Source organism: Ailuropoda melanoleuca, chromosome 17 (assembly GCF_002007445.2).
Source record: "Ailuropoda melanoleuca isolate Jingjing chromosome 17, ASM200744v2, whole genome shotgun sequence".
Classification (NCBI taxonomy): domain Eukaryota; kingdom Metazoa; phylum Chordata; class Mammalia; order Carnivora; family Ursidae; genus Ailuropoda; species Ailuropoda melanoleuca.
This window is the reverse complement of record NC_048234.1, coordinates 6,340,955-6,358,450: the sequence shown is the minus strand read 5'-3', so window position 1 is coordinate 6,358,450 and position 17,496 is coordinate 6,340,955. Positions and strand designations below refer to the sequence as shown.

The window sequence follows — 17,496 nt, the reverse complement described above, 5'->3', positions numbered from 1 at the left end:
GGGGCAGGCAGAAGCCAGCAATACGCAAAGGCGCGTCCTGGGTACTCCTCAAGCCATGACCACCTTTAGCATGCGGAACCCTGCTCCTGCCCGCGGAACCCGGCCCCGCCTCGTGGAATTCCCACTCCCACCTGGCAGAGGGAAGGCTAGGTGAGGAAGGTCCCAGACCGGGACAGGTCCTAGTGCAAAAGAACCAGCACAATCAGTGTATAATCCGCAGGAGCAGTCAGCAGGGATCTCAGACCCTGGGACTCCCCGACCCCAGCAGCATGTGTGCACACGCACACACACCCCACACGCACACATGTACTCATTCGTGCCATACTCAGCAATGCACACACCCCCCACTCGGACGCACATGCCCCCCGATGCGCACAGACCCCACACTCAGCACCCCCCCCTTCGGTACCTGGGCAGGTGTTTTGAGTGAGTGTCGTCTGCTGGCAGGTCTGGAACTCGGGCACCTGTAGCTCGTCCCGTTTTCGTCTCTCTTCTATCTGGAATGGCTGGAGACTTGGAAAGTCTTTCCAGAGAAGAAAACGGAGAAATCGATTTGTCCTGCAGCTGCCAGGCCGTGGTCGGAGGGCAGCCTGGGGCTCCCGCTCAGGTGGCCATGCAGTGAAGTATCGTAGGCAAGATGGGCCACCCCCATGAACATGGGTGCTGAAGCTCGACAGAACTCCCTGTGGTCACTGCCACTCCATGTGCTGGGTGTCTACAGGGTCCCGCACCCCACAAAAATGCTGCATAGACGCAGCCTGCAGAGTCGGCCAGAGCATGTGCACGCTTGTTCCGGGCGGGGACGGGGCCCAAACCTGGTCTGCTCCGTGCCGGCTCTAGGGTCCCAAGGGGAAGGGGTGCGGGGCTGCTGATCACGCCCCACAAAGCTCACTCCCCTGAAGGAGCAGACATTTCCAGGGCACGGAGGCTACACATGTGAGCTCTGCAGACACGGCGTGGGGGAAGGAGCAGGTGAGAAAACACCACCGTCGAGCCCCAGCTCCTCCCCGTGCCAATACCTGGCGTCTGTGGCTGCAAGCTAGACTGTCCCAGCATCTGCTCCGAAGTCATGCTGCGGAGGATCTGAGCCCACTTGTGGACGGGCACCTGGTCAGCACAAACCAGGCGCCACTTACAGCACACAGAAGGATTCCTGCCGTACCCTCGTCTCCGGTCAACGGGAGTGGCAACGCTAAAACCTCACATGCTTTCTGGCAAGAGTCAGGGAGGAGCCCAGACAGGGTGCAGGGGTAACACCCGGCTGCAGAGAGACGGTGGAGGGAGTGGGGCTGCCTCTGGCCAGCAGCAACCTTCCACCCAGTTCTGGAACCAGTACTCACCCAAGTATGAAACCTGGGTCACATCCTTCCCTTGGAGGTCCTGCAACTCGGGGACCCGGGGCTCGTTCTCCTCTCCCTGGGAGAGATCCAGCTGGGTGCCTGGGTCATCTGTGTGCATAAAGGGGAGGACACACACCCATGAGACATGTGTGACCACAGGAAACCGGGGTGGGTGGATGGTGGGGACCCCACGTGGGTCCAGAAGAGAGAGCTGGAGGCATGCACACTGGGTCACGGCCCCAACGGGCTGGGCAGGGCTACTGAGAGCAAGCAGGGAGGGGACAGGAGAAGCAGCACTCGAAGGGAGAAGCTGTGGGTTAGGGTGTCTCCTTTAGGACTGTCACGGAAACAGAAGCAAAGTGAGCCACAGCCTACCAACAGCAGAAAACCAGGTGTATGGAAGGTTTAGTAAGCAAACCAGCCAGGTAGGCCCGAGGTACACGCAGTCCATCTGCACAGTGCCGTGGGGCCAGGGGTGCACAGCGAGGCAGATGCAGGCCCCCCAGTTCTCTGGCTTCAGGACAGAGGGGAGGAAGCCTTACTTGGAGGCAGTGAGACGCCACAGTCCTCCCCGATGATGAACTCTCCGTAGAAGCCAGTTTGTGCAGGGTCTAGAAGGGACCAGTCCTCTTGCGAGAAGCAGAAGATCATGTCCTTGAAGGGGGAGACCCGATTCTGAAACCACAGAAGAACGAAAGCTACGCCTCAGTATTGGGTCAAGCTACGGCAGGCATGCTCTGAGCACGGGGAGGGCCAGCTGGGGCGAAGGGCAGAGCCCCCAGCAAGACGAGCGAGCAGAAAGGCTGCAGGAGCCCGCGCGGCCTCCCTCGCTCCAGCATGTCCTCGTCCTCAGGCCCCTCTGGTCTGGCAGGTGCCGCACGGGGTGGCCAAGGGGTGGGGTGCATGGGAACGGAGCTCCGACTCAGTGCATGGTGGCTGGACGCCCACACCTGCCGGCTGGGCAGACGGCGGACACCCAACCATGGTGCCCACGCTGACATCGAACTCTCGTCCATTCTGCGTGTTGGCAGTGTGCAGAGTGCACAGGTGCTTTCACGGCAGCATTAATGATACTGGTACTAACGGCAGACGGAACACAGCCTCTGTGCCCGTCGTCAGAGAGCTAATCTACGGGCAGCCACCAGGTACGGCACGCACCCGTGAGGAAGCATGAGGGCCTGGCTGCCCTCAGAAGGATCTCCCACTGTCGGCCGGTCCACTAAAGGCTGTGCAGAGGGCCGTCCAGCCTGTGCCCGCAGGGGCGTCTCGCGGTCTGGGGCACCGGCAGCTGCTACAGGGGCTGCGGGGAATGACCGCAAGGAGACGTTTCGGATACTTCGAGTCACGGACCCCGGGCCTGTGTCAAACTTCACTTTGCTCTACGATACGACGGCGTATCATATAATCACATGCCCCTCACTCCCTCACATACGCACTTGTTAATTTTACAATTGCATCTGGAGACAATCGAGGGATTCGGCAAACACGAGGGGCACAGAAACTTGTGGGCGGACGTACCAAGCCGCGCTCTCACGTGTGGTGCAGGGGCTTGGGGCTCACCTGCTCATCGCCGGGGACATGCAGGAGCAGCCACGGGTCCGCCCAGCGTCTGTCAGCGCGATTCTCCCAGCGCGGCGGGTCTTGGCCCAGGGCGCCTGCCTACCCCCACTGCGGGGTGGGCGCCTGTGCCTCAGACAGCCCCACATGGCAAACGGTGGCCCAGCCACCACGTCCATAGGGCCACGATGGACAGACTGCCCTACAACGCCCGAGAAACGCTACCCGGTCCCGAGTTGTGTGAATAATTAAACAGTCTTCCCTTTTCAAGGAGAAAAGTCACAGAGCCGCAGAAGTGCCTACAACGAGCAGTTAGGATGGGGAGCTGCTGGGCTCACTTCCTCACGGGGCCCCTGGAAACCTTGCTAACGTAAACCCATCATCAGAGAGTCAAGTGAAACTCAAGTCTGAGCTTTGCACTGACTTGGTTTTGTTTCTGGGGTTTTTTGCCCAGTAGCGTCTGACTGAAAATGATTACAAGTGTTGTGCTCCCCTGCGTCCTTGAGAATTTGGGGAACAGGTCCTCATGCATGGAGTGGAAATGCATGTTTGCAGACGTCTGGGAAGAGGTCACAAGCACGCCCACCGTCTGGGAGACAGAGTTGCAGGCAGGAATGTGTGTGAAACAGCGTGGAACAGGCCGCCGGGCAGAACCACGTAAGGTTCTTCTGCACGCTTCTCCCTCCTGTGTGACGACACGCCCTGAGCACGCATCATGTATGCGGGTAACTGATGGGACATCGTTCATCACCATTCACACCGTAGTACTGAACACGCACGTACCCACCAAGAGGTGTAAAAGCTACCACCATTAACGGACTTTGCTTGGGGTCGGGGGGCGGTGTTGTCTGCCCTCCCGCTGCTCCCAGCCCCAGCCCAGGCCATCGGGGGGAGGACACACCCAGACCTGGACCTGCACGGTCAGTGCCGGCCTCCGGAACTCCCCCCAGATCTGAACACAGACCGAAATCACATCGCAGCGCCGTTCTGCATGCTTCCCGATGCTGAAGTCACCGTCCATCACCCTCGTTCAGCTGTGTCCCTGGGCACGCATGTCCAGTCCACGGGCTTACACGAAGGTGTGATCTCAGAGCACTGCTGGTTCACCCACTCTTGTGTCGGTAATATTCGGGTGCTCCCCAGTAGTTCGCTGCTACAGCAATGGTTTGGTGAGCTCTCCCGTGGGCCTCCCGTCCATGGGCAGGGACTCCAGGGAGACGCGCAGCAGAACGAGGGCTGGACCCCTGCGGACACACACCTTCCCCAATATTAAATACCCCCGCACTGTTCTTGCCCCACAGACCGCGCACCCCTGTATCTTGTCTCCCCACAGCTTTGCCAGCACCGGGCGCCAACACCATCTGCGGCCCCAATGACTCTGGGTGTGCCGTGGTCCTAGCGGGGACCCACCCTGCGCTCGATGAACCTTTCCTATCGCTTTACTGGTCAATCTGCATCTGTCTGCTTGGAAATGCTTTGTTTTCTTTGCCTATTTTTCTATTGTCTAATGGCTCCTGTTTTGTTTTGTTTTTTTGTTTTTTAAATTGTGGATATACTTCACTCTTAAAGAAAGCATAATATTATTTTAATTTAAATTAAATTAAATTCTAAAATAAAAAAATTCCGATCACTTTATGGTGATATAAAAAAATCAGTAATGTTAGCGGTACAGGGTAAACTTCAGGAGAACGCTGAACACGTTAGTACGGGGATAATTTTGATAAGAGAGCTCTGAAGCAAACATGTGATTTTGGAACAAAACAGACCAACACAGAAGAAAAATCACAGCACAAAATTTAACAGATAAAATTTAACCTACATGAAAAAGCAAAACCCTCATCAGTGGGGAAAGGGAAAAGAAAAGATAATTTTTATCGATGTCTCTGATACAATTGGTTGACTAGAAATAAAACCAGATCCTGATCCGTGATCAAACTAATATAAAAATAAAAACCTCAGGGGCGCCTGGCCGGCTCAGTCAGTGGAGTGTGTGACTCGATCTGGGTGGTGACCCTGAGCCCATGGTGGGGGTACGGCTTGTTTAAAACAAATTCAAAAAGAAAAGAAACCCCCAAACCCCTAAAGTACCAAAAGGGGAACAAACGGCTTTCGGAGAATAAAAATAAAGACCAAATGAAGCAATAATGGGCAGACACATAAAACTTACAGATATGCACAGTAATGCTGCATAAGTGAGACTACGACAAACGACAAGGGGCACACACGTCCGGCACGGATGAACGGGAAGGGAGCAGCGCCTGTGACGCCAGCAGAGAGCCTTGCATACCGGCCAGAGAGAAGCAAGAAACTAAGTACTTTAAGGTCCATGAGGCAAAGCTCCCCTTGATTCATGCATGAAAACACGTCTAGGACACTGTCTTCCTGTCATCGCCCTGATGAAGACTGGAGACAGGAGAGGAGATTTGCCAGCAATCCTCTGACCCTTCAGTGCTGGGAACCCTGTCGGCAGGAGCCCGTGCCCCAGCAGTTACATCCAGAGAACTTCTGTCCCCTTGTTCTGTGTGTGGGGGGGGGTGGTTCACTGCCTGCTGCTGACCTCCACCCACCAGGGTCCCCTCTGCCCAACAGGGTCGCTCTGCAGCACTCGGGGTCACCTGCACCCACTAGGGTCCCCTCTGCCCAACAGGGTCACCCTGCAGCACTCAGGGTCACCTGCACCTGCCAGGGTCCCCTCCGCCCAACGGGGTCACCCTGCAGCACTCGGGGTCACCTGCACCCCCCGCCAGGATCTCCTCCAACTGATCCAGTCATCCCACATCTGATTGGGTCACCCCACTTCTAGAGGACCTTGACCCCAGGACTCTCCCCAGATATTCCGGGGATCTCTGGGGACTCTCCCCAGTTCACTGATGACTCCCGTCCAGGTGACTCCTGGGTGAGGACCCGAAGCCAGGGGGACCCGCCACATGGCCCCTGCCCACAAGGATGATGGGTGTCTCCTCTGACACTTTGGCAAGAGCACCCCTTCCTTCCCCCTCCAGCCCTGTGGTGGCCGAACCCGTTCTTCTGGACGACTGAAGACCTTCCCCACAGGGCGGCTGTGCGGGGTGGTCCGAAGGGTGAGGGCAAACAGGTGGGCTGCGAGCACCTGGGGGGTCAAGACCCCTTTCCTCGGCTCTCCCGCTCGGTCCCCCCGAGTCTCCGTTCCCAGTGTGTGGAGCAGCTGGGACCCTGTCCTGAGCCGGCTCATTCCAGCCATCTTGCTCCTTCCCCCCATGCCCCTTGTCTCTTTGTTCCACCTTCATCCGCCGCAGACAGGGTGCTTCACCCGCCTGGCTTTCCTGGAAACCAACCACGGCTCTCCCGACTCCCTCCCTTCTTAGTACCCCTGCCCTCAATACTCATACTCTCATTATTGGCCCCCTCTAATTTCTTCATTAATCGGTCTCATCTCGAATCCGGGAACGACAAACAGGGATTCCAGCCCACGCCACTGGAGGGGCCCCTCCCCCTAAATCCCAAGGCCTCCACCCAATGCCGAAGATCTGTCCTCGTCCATCTGTTGGCCGGGGGCGGAGGCCGGCTTCAGAAGCCTGAGTAAGCGGCCCCCGGGCCGGGTGCAAGCAGACCCATCGGGCGGCCCGCCTCCGAATAGCCACAGGCCAGAGTGGACCAATGGGCTACTCACCACTGAGCACAAAAAAGGGAGCATTCCCTGTGTTCCCAACCTCCTCACCTTCCCCGAGCCACAGAGCCCCCTCCTCCTGGCACACGGTCAGTCTCGGCTCTGCTGACCAGCCGGCCACTCCCTGGCACTGTATTCAATAAACCTGTATTTTCTCTCAAACACTTTAACTACAGCTCACTGGAGAGGCCACAACCCCCACAACCCAATCACAGGAAAGCCTCTGGAGTCATCTGGAAAAGTGTTATCCTGATAAGTAAAGTTAACAAGGCTGCTGGCAGCAGCCAACACAACAATCAGCTGCATTTCTATATCCGTACATGAACAGTACCCGGAAGAGGAAATTTAAAAAAACCAGACAACTTAGAACATCAAAACCACGGACTTCTTAAGGAAAATGCATACAAACTCCGTGTGTCACTCGAACCGGAAGGATTGGACACGTTTCCAGACTGTAAGGATGTCAGTTCGCCCCACAACGACCTGCAGACTCTAGGTGATCCCACACAAAAACCCCGGGAGGCATTTTTAAATAAATGGGTGTACGAGTTCTGAAACGATATGGACAAGCAAAGAAAGCACGGAGAGCAGTGGCAAGAGTTCTGCAAACAAAGAAACAGGGGGACGCACACTGCCCAGCGGCAAACCCTGCTCTGAAGTTACGGTGTCGGGCCTGAACGATCACAGCACCGATTGACCACGGGCAGCCCACATGCTCAGACGGACGTGGACAACTGGTTTTTGGCAGAGGTATCCGGCCACGCGGTGGGGGAAGGGAGATCTTTCCAGTGAGTGGTGATTAACGGCTGAACATCCACACAAAAAAATAACTCTCACACAAGCACAAAAAGATCACCTGAAATAAATGTAACAACCCACAACTCTAAAACTTCCAGAAGAAAGTTCTTTGTGACCTTGGGGTAGACAAAGATTTCTTAGGACACAAAAAGCATGAATGGGAAAAGAAAGAAAGTGATAAACTTGACCTCGTGAAAATTAAACATGTCTGACCTTCCAAAGACACCAGTACGACAAGGAAAAGGCAAACCCCAGACTTCCAGGACGTGTATGGGACAAAGGGCTCTCATCCAGAATGTATGATGTGTACAAAGTTCTTAAGACACAGCAAGATGGGTGCCTGCTGGCTCAGTCATACAGGGTGAGTCCTGATGTCAGGGTCATGAGCTCGAGCCCCACGCCGGGCATCGGGTTTCCTTAAACAAAACCGCACAGTAAGACAAGGCGCCCAGTCAGGAGACAGGCGATCTGGACACTTCGCAGAAGACAGAGGAATGACCCACAAGCATGTGGAAGGGTGATACACTTCGTGAGTCAACAGGGAAATGCAAACTAAAACCATGAGTGGTTATTTTAATGGCCAAATACATACTTATTCTAAGAAAATGAGAACAGCAGGAAACGGGAAAGATGGGCATTCACTAGGTGGGAGCGTAAGTGGTGAGTCAGCAGGGAAAACAGCGTCTTCTCTCGTATAATTGATCACACACTTACCCTCTGACAACTTCACTCCTAGGTAATCACCCAAGAGAAATGAAAACATACATCCACAGAAAGACATGTTCTAGAAGTTCCTTCGTAACAGCCAAAAACGGATGTGACCGAGATAACCTGTTAACAGGTGACGACAGACCGCTGTCACTATACGTGGATACTATCCGGCGATGAACGGGCACGCCGCTGATTTGCACACGTGGGTGATGGCTGAATCAGCCGGCTGGGCAGGAGGCCGCCTTGAAGGCCACACACTGTGTGATTCTGTTTACGTTCAATTCCAGGAGAGGAGCTAGTGTTCAGTGGCCTGGCGTGGGGGCCTGGCTCCGCTGCGAATGGGCACCAGGGAGCTTCTGGGGTGATGCAGACACGCTCCCCATCCTGACACGGGCGACCATGCTTGTCACACACTCTCTGAGCCGGACACTGAAACAGGTGTACTGTATGCAAATTATAGCCCAAAATCAGATTCTCTCTTAACATAGGCTCTACCCCCCGTGTGGAGCCCAACTCAGGGCTTGAACTCATGACCCTGAGATCAAGACCTGAGCTGAGATCCAGAGTCGGACACTTAACCGACAGTCACCCAGGTGCTCCTCAAAATGAGACTTAAGGCAGTACGAAAATAGACAGCATTTTCCACCTGGTCTTGGTGAGGATGAGAACAGCGCTCCTGTCCGTGGAGCACTCCCTGCGGGATAACCACATACACTCTCTCTGTATGCAGTGTTAGCCCCGAGACCTGTGATGCAGCCACAGAGCGGACACGACCCCGTGTAGACTGCAGCGGAGCGAGGGCCAGGCTTCACCCGTCAGCATGATCATGGCAGTGACAGACAGGGGAAAGCCCTCAGGAGAAATGCTGGACACCAGACGCCAACCGAGCAGCAGAACCCTGGATGCACATTCTCTCAGCTGAAACTTCCAGAATGTGACACACGTGCCGTGCTCGTGTATGCAGCTGTGTGTGGCATGAATGGAGAGAGAAGACACATCTGACACTCCCCTGGGTCGGGGAAAAGACGGGCATGGGGGGTGGACAGTGGGGGTGGGGAGAGGACAGAGAAAGTGAAGTGGAGGGTCTCGGCAAGTCTCTGTCCTACTGTTGCAATCTTTCCCAAGTCTGGAGTCCATTCCAAAACAAAAGTTAAAACATGCAGAATAGTTCAGAAATGTCCGCAGCTCAGCAGGAGCTGGGACAGGCTTCCCAATCTACAGCCACGGATGAACCGCTCAGCGTCTCTGTACAACGCACACCGCCTCCGGAGGCCCGCGGAGCCTGAGTGGCTCATCTCGACCGGCCACACAGAGGAGGCTGGTGTGGGGGCAGCACATGGTCCACAGGATGGACGACAGCCCGCGGGAAGCCACGGGCTTGCATCAGAGAATCGGGGGTCAGCCTCAGACTGGGTCACAAAGAGACATACCCAAATACATCACTTTGGCGTCAGGACTTTCCAGCTGAGAGAAACTGAGGAACAAGACCGTGGAGAACATGTTCTGCTCGCCCGCGTCTCTGTCTAAAGCCATCACTGTTCTTTCTCGTCAAGAGCCCCCCCGCCTCTCTGCTGCCTGGAAGGGCCAACGGCCCCTAGCCCCCAGAGAGGACAGCACTCTGGCTGGCCCAGAGATGACATAAAAATGTCACCGAGCAGCCCTTAGTGTCCATCACCGTCCGCAAACGTCTGCCTTCCTACAGATTACCAACCCCGGAGCTCACAATCCCTGTGCTCAGTCCTGCTTTCTCCTAAACGCATCGCCCCCAGTCAAACAGTCCACCAGCTGCGGATCTGACCGCCTGCGTGGGGGTCTCACGGCGGGGCTGTGAGGCCCCCACAGACACATCAAGAACACCCTTCTCTCCTGCACTCCGCCTCTGTCAGCCCTCTGTGCAGGCCAGCACTGAAGCCGGGACAGCACAGGAAGGGGCTCGCTCCATGAAGATCTGCGGACGAGGAAAACACAGGAAGCGCCACGGCTGGTGAGACAGAAGGAAATCGGAGCTGTCAGAGGGCAGTGCCTGCAGCTCTACGGGTTCTGGAGAAAACAACAGACTTGTAACGTGACTACAGTTACGGATTTCCTTCCCTTCACCGTTGGATCGGTGCCTGAGAACGGACCCAAGCCTGGAAAGAGGAGTGAAACACAGTGGGGCAGACACGCCCGTGGCGTCTCCGGTAGCAAACCTGAGCCACAGGGCGGCCACAGGAGTGGGATCAGACTTTGCCACGGCCACTTCTGCCTCCTTCTGACACACAGAGCAGACATACTTCCCCCTAAGTCTTGCCTCCAAGAACAGAAAGCCCGGGGCTGCGGGTACATAAAACACACACGCGAGACTCTGGAAGGCGGAGAGAAGGCAGGGGCAGGCCCTGGACCCGAACAGCTATGGTGACGAGCCCCCGGCCCTGTACGTGCAAGCAGGGGAGTGCAGGAGTCCCGCCTTGTGCCCTCACCGGGTCACCGCAAGCTGTCTTAGCACCCCTGCCCCAACCCCACACAGGAGCCCCCCTGCGGCACTGCCCACGGGGACGTGGCTGTGCCCTCCCTGCCCGTGCTCCAAGCCCACGCAGGAGCCCCCCTCTTGTGGCAGCGCCAGCAGGGACCCTGAGGCAGCCTGCCCCCGCCTTCTGCTGGTGTGTGTCCGAAGGGAAAACCCAGCTGGACAGATGGTTTCAAGGAGACCTTGGGTCTCATAACAACAGGAAGAGTCCGCGTCTCAGATGAGTCTACACCAAGAACCAAGAACTGGCGCGAACACGGAAGACAAAGAGCGAGTAGTGGAAACAGCAGAACGCAGAGCTCAGGGATGAGCTCCCGGCAGGAAGAAGGGCACACAGGACGGAACCGGCCCATGGGGAGACGTGCCATCTGAACGACGGACAGAGAACAGACCGTGAACGCGCAAGCAGAGTGTCAGTAGCCTGAGTGAGGGCCACGGAACAGCTGAAATCCCATGGGCAGAGTCCTGCAGGTCCACGGGGCTCGGAAACCGCCTCCAGAATTCCCGCATTTGTTCAAACACGCAGCCCCACAGATCCAAGCAGCAGAGAGAACCGCAGACAGGCCGCCCGGAGAAATCGTGGCAAACACACGGGAAGTGGACTGGTGAACTCTCAAGACAGAGGAAGGACAAGAGCACCCTGAAAGTGGCCACAGAAGAAGGATCCCTTCCCCGCAGGAGCAAGGACACTTCTGAGCTGTGACGAGGGAGCACGGAGCCCATCATCCACTGTCCACGTGCTGACCACCACTGCCAACCACGGCCCCCCGGTCTGCAGAAGATGCCCTCTGGGAACGAAGGGGGCCACACGCTGCCTGATGCGTCCACAGTCAGCACACCTGTGGCCAGCAATGACGCCAGGAAGAACACGGACCACAGGCTCTCCGGGTCTTGAAGCGGTGAGTACGCGGGCGTAAGGACCAGTGCGCAGGGAGCCCCAACGGGAGGAGCTGCTCTCCTTCCCCCAGGGCTGCAGCAGCAGCAGCTGTCCCGCTGTCTCAAGTGCGTGTATGCGTGTTCAAATCCGTGTGCACACAGCAGGGGGCCGCGGAGGGCCACGGGGGTGGGGGGGCGCGTTCAGTCCCGTACCTGACAGGATACCCGCAACAGTGGCCTCCAGAGCTGCTCTGACAGCATCTCTCACGGAGCAGCCGGCACTCAGGCCCCTGAGTCTCGTGGGGCCACTGTCTGTGCATCTGATGAACCCGGACCACAGGCGCCAATGTCCCATCACCGGGGAATCCGCTCAGGTTTCCCACCAGCCTGCAGCCCCAGCTGAGGTCTCATCTCCCTGGCCCCTGGCCCATCTAACCCCTGATGTTCCCTCTTACTGATCTCCTCTCTGCTGACCCGGCCCTGCCCCTTGGCCGTGAACTCCCACCTCTGTGTGGGGCTGAGCCCCATCTCTCTCCTCCCTTGCAAAATCCCTGCTGTGCTCCCTTACCCCAAGCCATGGCCCAGAATAACATCTTCAACACGGGCCACGGAATACTTTCATAAAGATATGGTCAATCAACAGGGAAGTCCACAGAATGTTCTAGTAACCCACAGGAAGGCAAAAAAAAAAAAAGAAACAAAAACCTGAATGGGGAAAAAGACACGTCAATAATTACGTTAAAATAGGGGCGCCTGGGTGGCACAGCGGTTAAGCGTCTGCCTTCGGCTCAGGGCGTGATCCCGGAGTTATGGGATTGAGCCCCACATCAGGCTCCTCGGCTATGAGCCTGCTTCTTCCTCTCCCATTCCCCCTGCTTGTGTTCCCTCTCTCGCTGGCTGTCTCTATCTCTGTCAAATAAACAAATAAAATCTTTAAAAAAAATAATAATTATGTTAAAATAAGGGCGCCTGGGTGGCTCAGCCCGTTAAGCGACGGACTTTTGATTTTGGCTCAGGTCATGACCTCAGGGTCAGGCTCCGAGCGTGGCGGGGAGTCTGCTGGAGATTCTCGCCCTCTGCCAAGACTTGGGGGGAGGCTCCATCCCATGACCCCAGGATCACGACCTCGGCCAACACAAGAACTGGATGCTTAACCACCTGTGCCACCGAGGCACCCCAGACGTGAGTTTCTTTCAGATAGCGGGAGAGTCAGGTCAGGTTTCTGAGTCCACTCTGTGACAACTGATATATTTAGGGCTTCCGGCTGGCTCACTTGTGAGAGCACGCAACTCTCGATGTACAGGTCCTGAGTTCAAGCCCCATGTATGGGGCAGAATTTTACTTAAAGAAAAAGACTGAGAGATATATTTCTTTTGAAGATTTATTTATTTGTGACAGTGCACGTGTGGGCGGGGTGTGGTTGGGATTCTCTCTCTCTCCCTCCACCTCTCCTGTTCGTACTCTCTCTCTAATAAATAAATAAACTTTTTAAAGAAACTTCAAACATAACGGGACAGGCAGGTTGGAAGTGAAAAGATGGAACATACATATGACACAACCACTGATCAAAGGGAAGAGGAGCAGCTGAAGACCAGGTAAGGTCGGCTTCAGAGCAAAGAAAACCACTAGATGGGGACCCTCCAGTAACAGAAGGGTCGTCCACCAAGCAGGCAGAGCAATGCTCAGTGTGTATGTCCCAAACCAGAGAGCTGAGACAAAGGATGCAAACGGACAGGACCGGAAGGCGGAGAGGAACCAACCACTACCGATGGCCGACAGAAAACACGCAAGAGCAGAACAGGCTTGCACCGAGCGCTGACCTACATGTTCCCATCAACACCAAGAGCAGCGCTTACACTGCTGCCAACACCACACAGCTCTGGCCGCACCCCGGCTGACGCACCCTGACTCACGCACCCTGGCCCACGCACCCCAGCTCAGGCACCCCGGCTCACCAGATCCTGGCCCACACACCCTGGCTCACCAGATCCTGGCTCACGCACCCTGGCCCACGCACCCCAGCTCAGGCACCCCGGCTCACCGGATCCTGGCCCACGCACCCCAGCTCACTGGATCCTGGCCCACGCACCCTAGCTCAACGGATCCTGGCTCACGCACCCTGGCCCACGCACCCCGGCTCACGCACCCTGGCTCAACGGATCCTGGCTCACGCACCCTGGCCCACGCACCCCGGCTCACCGGATCCTGGCTCACGCACCCTGGCTCAACGGATCCTGGCTCACGCACCCCAGCTCACCGGATCCTGGCTCACGCACCCTGACTCACCGGATCCTGGCACACACACCCTGGCTCAAAGGATCCTGGCTCACACACCCTGGCCCACGCACCCCAGCTCACCGGATCCTGGCTCACGCACCCTGGCCCACACACCCTGGCTCAGGCACCCTGGCCCATGCACCCTGGCTCACCGGATCCTGGCTCACGGACCCTGGCTCACCGGATCCTGGCTCACGCACACTGGCTCACTGGATCCTGGCCCACGCACTCTGGCTCATGCACCCTGGCCCACGCACCCTGGCTCACCAGATCCTGGCCCACGCAACCTGGCCCACGCACCCCGGCTCATGCACCCTGGCTCACCAGATCCTGGCTCACACACCCCAGCTCACGCACTCTGGCTCCCCGGATCCTGGTTCACGCACCCTGGCTCACACACCCCGGCCCACGCACCCTGGCTCACGCACCCCGGCTCACACACCCGTCTCACACACCCTGGCTCACCGGATCCTGGCTCACACACCCTGGCCCACGCACCCTGGCTCACGCACCCTGGCCCATGCACCCTGGCTCACACATCTGGCTCACGGACCCTGGCTCACCAGATCCTGGCCTACACACCCCGGCTCACGCACCCTGGCTCACCGGATCCTGGCTCACGCACCCTGGCTCCCCGGATCCTGGTCCACGTACCCTGGCTCACCAGATCCTGGCTCACGCACCCCGGCTCATGCACCCTGGCTCCCCGGATCCTGGCCCACACACCCTGGCCCACGCACCCTGGCTCACGCACCTTGGCCCGTGCACCCTGGCTCCCCGGATCCTGGCCCATGCATCCTGGCCCACGCACCCTGGCTCACATACCTTGGCCCACGCACCCTGGCTCACCAGATACTTGGCTCACGCACCCTAGCCCATGCACCCTAGCTCACCAGATCCTGGCTCACTCACCCTGGCTCACGCATCTGGCTCATACACCCTGGCTCACTGGATCCTGGCCTACGCACCCTGGCTCACGCACCCTGACTCACGCACCCTGGCCCACGCACCCTGGGCTCACCGGATCCTGGCTCACGGACCCTGGCTCACTGGATCCTGGCTCACGCACCCTGGCTGACCGGATCCTGGCCCATGCACCCTGGCTCACTGGACCCTGGCTCACCGGATCCTGGCTCACGCACACTGGCTCACTGGATCCTGGCCCACGCACTCTGGCTCATGCACCCTGGCCCACGCACCCCGGCTCACGCACCCTGGCTCACCAGATCCTGGCTCACACACCCCAGCTCACGCACCCTAGCTCCCCGGATCCTGGTTCACGCACCCTGGCTCACACACCCTGGCCCACGCACCCTGGCCCACACACCCTGGCTCACGCACCCCGGCTCACGCACCCTGGCTCACTGGATCCTGGCTCACACACCCTGGCCCATGCACCCTGGCTCACCAGATCCTAGCTCAGGCACCCTGGCCCACGCANACACCCTGGCTCAGGCACCCTGGCCCACGCACCCTGGCTCACCGGATCCTGGCTCACGGACCCTGGCTCACCGGATCCTGGCTCACACACACTGGCTCACCGGATCCTGGCTCACGCACTCTGGCTCATGCACCCTGGCCCACGCACCCTGGCTCACCAGGTCCTGGCTCACACACCCCAGCTCACGCACCCTGGCTCCCCGGATGCTGGCCCACGCACCCTGGCCCACGCACCCTGGCTCACGCACCTTGGCCCATGCACCCGGGCTCACGCACCCTGGCTCACACACCCTGGCCCACGCACCCTGGCCCACACACCCTGGCTCACGCACCCCTAGCCCATGCACCCTAGCTCACCAGATCCTGGCTCACTCACCCTGGCTCACGCATCTGGCTCATACACCCTGGCTCACTGGATCCTGGCCTACGCACCCTGGCTCACGCACCCTGACTCACGCACCCTGGCCCACGCACCCTGGCTCACCAGATCCTGGCTCACGCACCCTGGCCCACGCACCCCGGCTCACCGGATCCTGGCTCACGGACCCTGGCTCACCGGATTCTGGTCCACGCATTCTGGCTCATGCACCCTGGCCCACGCACCCTGGCTCACCAGATCCTGGCCCACACACCCTGGCCCACACACCCCAGCTCATGCACCCTGGCTCACCAGATCCTGGCTCACGCACCCTGGCCCACGCACCCCGGCTCACCGGATCCTGGCTCACGCACCCTGGCCCACGCACCCCGGCTCACCGGATCCTGGCTCACGGACCCTGGCTCACCGGATTCTGGTCCACGCATTCTGGCTCATGCACCCTGGCCCACGCACCCTGGCTCACCAGATCCTGGCCCACACACCCTGGCCCACACACCCCAGCTCATGCACCCTGGCTCACCAGATCCTGGCTCACACACCGCAGCTCACACAGCCTGGCTCCCCGGATCCTGGTTCACGCACCCTGGCTCACACACCCTGGCCCACGCACCCTGGCCCACACACCCTGGCTCACGCACCCCGGCTCACGCACCCTGGCTCACTGGATCCTGGCTCACACACCCTGGCTCATGCACCCTGGCTCACCAGATCCTGGCTCACGCACCCTGGCCCACGCACCCCGGCTCACCGGATCCTGGCTCACGCACCCTGGCCCACGCACCCCGGCTCACCGGATCCTGGCTCACGGACCCTGGCTCACCGGATTCTGGTCCACGCATTCTGGCTCATGCACCCTGGCCCACGCACCCTGGCTCACCAGATCCTGGCCCACACACCCTGGCCCACGCACCCCGGCTCATGCACCCTGGCTCACCAGATCCTGGCTCACACACCCCAGCTCACGCACCCTGGCTCCCCGGATCCTGGCCCACGCACCCTGGCCCACGCACCCTGGCTCACGCACCTTGGCCCATGCACCCGGGCTCATGCACCCTGGCTCCCCGGATCCTGGCCCACGCACCCTGGCTCACGCACCTTGGCCCACGCACCCTGGCTCACCAGATCCTTGGCTCACGCACCCTGGCTTACGCACCCTGGCCCATGCACCCCGGCTCACCAGATCCTGGCTCACTCACCCTGGCTCACACATCTGGCTCACGCACCCTGGCTCACTGGATCCTGGCCTACGCACCCTGACTCACGCACCCTGGCCCACGCACCCCGGCTCACCGGATCCTGGCTCACGGACCCTGGCTCACTGGATCCTGGCTCATGCACCCTGGCTCACCAGATCCTGGCTCACGCACCCTGGCTCACCGGATCCTGGCTCACGGACCCTGGCTCACCGGATTCTGGTCCACGCATTCTGGCTCATGCACCCTGGCCCACGCACCCTGGCTCACCAGATCCTGGCCCACACACCCTGGCCCACACACCCCAGCTCATGCACCCTGGCTCACCAGATCCTGGCTCACACACCGCAGCTCACACAGCCTGGCTCCCCGGATCCTGGTTCATGCACCCTGGCTCACACACCCTGGCCCACGCACCCCTGGCTCACCGGATCCTGGCTCACGCACCCTGGCCCACGCACCCTGGCTCACCGGATCCTGGCTCACGCACCCTGGCTCACCGGATCCTGGCCCACGCACCCTGGCTCACCGGATTCTGGAAGGAGGCAAGAAACTCCCCACAGGGGCGCATGGGTGGCACAGCAGTTAAGCATCTGCCTTCGGCTCAGGGCATGATCCCAGCGTTATGGGATCGAGCCCCACATCAGGCTCTTCTGCTATGAGCCTGCTTCTTCCTCTCCCACTCCCCCTGCTTGTGTTCCCTCTCTCGCTGGCTGTCTCTATCCCTGTCGAATAAATAAATAAAATCTTTAAAAAAAAAAAGAAAGAAAGAA

General features: G+C 58.8%; 2 protein-coding genes across 2 annotated transcripts in view; both read right to left on the bottom strand.

Annotated features, from left to right (window-relative positions):
• The window catches only part of DNAH9 (dynein axonemal heavy chain 9), a 1,064,222-nt gene that overhangs the window by 248,065 nt on the left and 798,661 nt on the right, over positions 1-17,496 (bottom strand). The window lies entirely within an intron of this gene.
• ZNF496 (zinc finger protein 496) overlaps positions 1-17,496 on the bottom strand; it is a 34,284-nt gene that overhangs the window by 5,070 nt on the left and 11,718 nt on the right. The window contains 3 exon segments of the mRNA XM_034647016.1: positions 410-523; positions 1,341-1,448; positions 1,883-2,015. Coding sequence (XP_034502907.1) covers positions 410-523; positions 1,341-1,448; positions 1,883-2,015 — 355 coding nt within the window.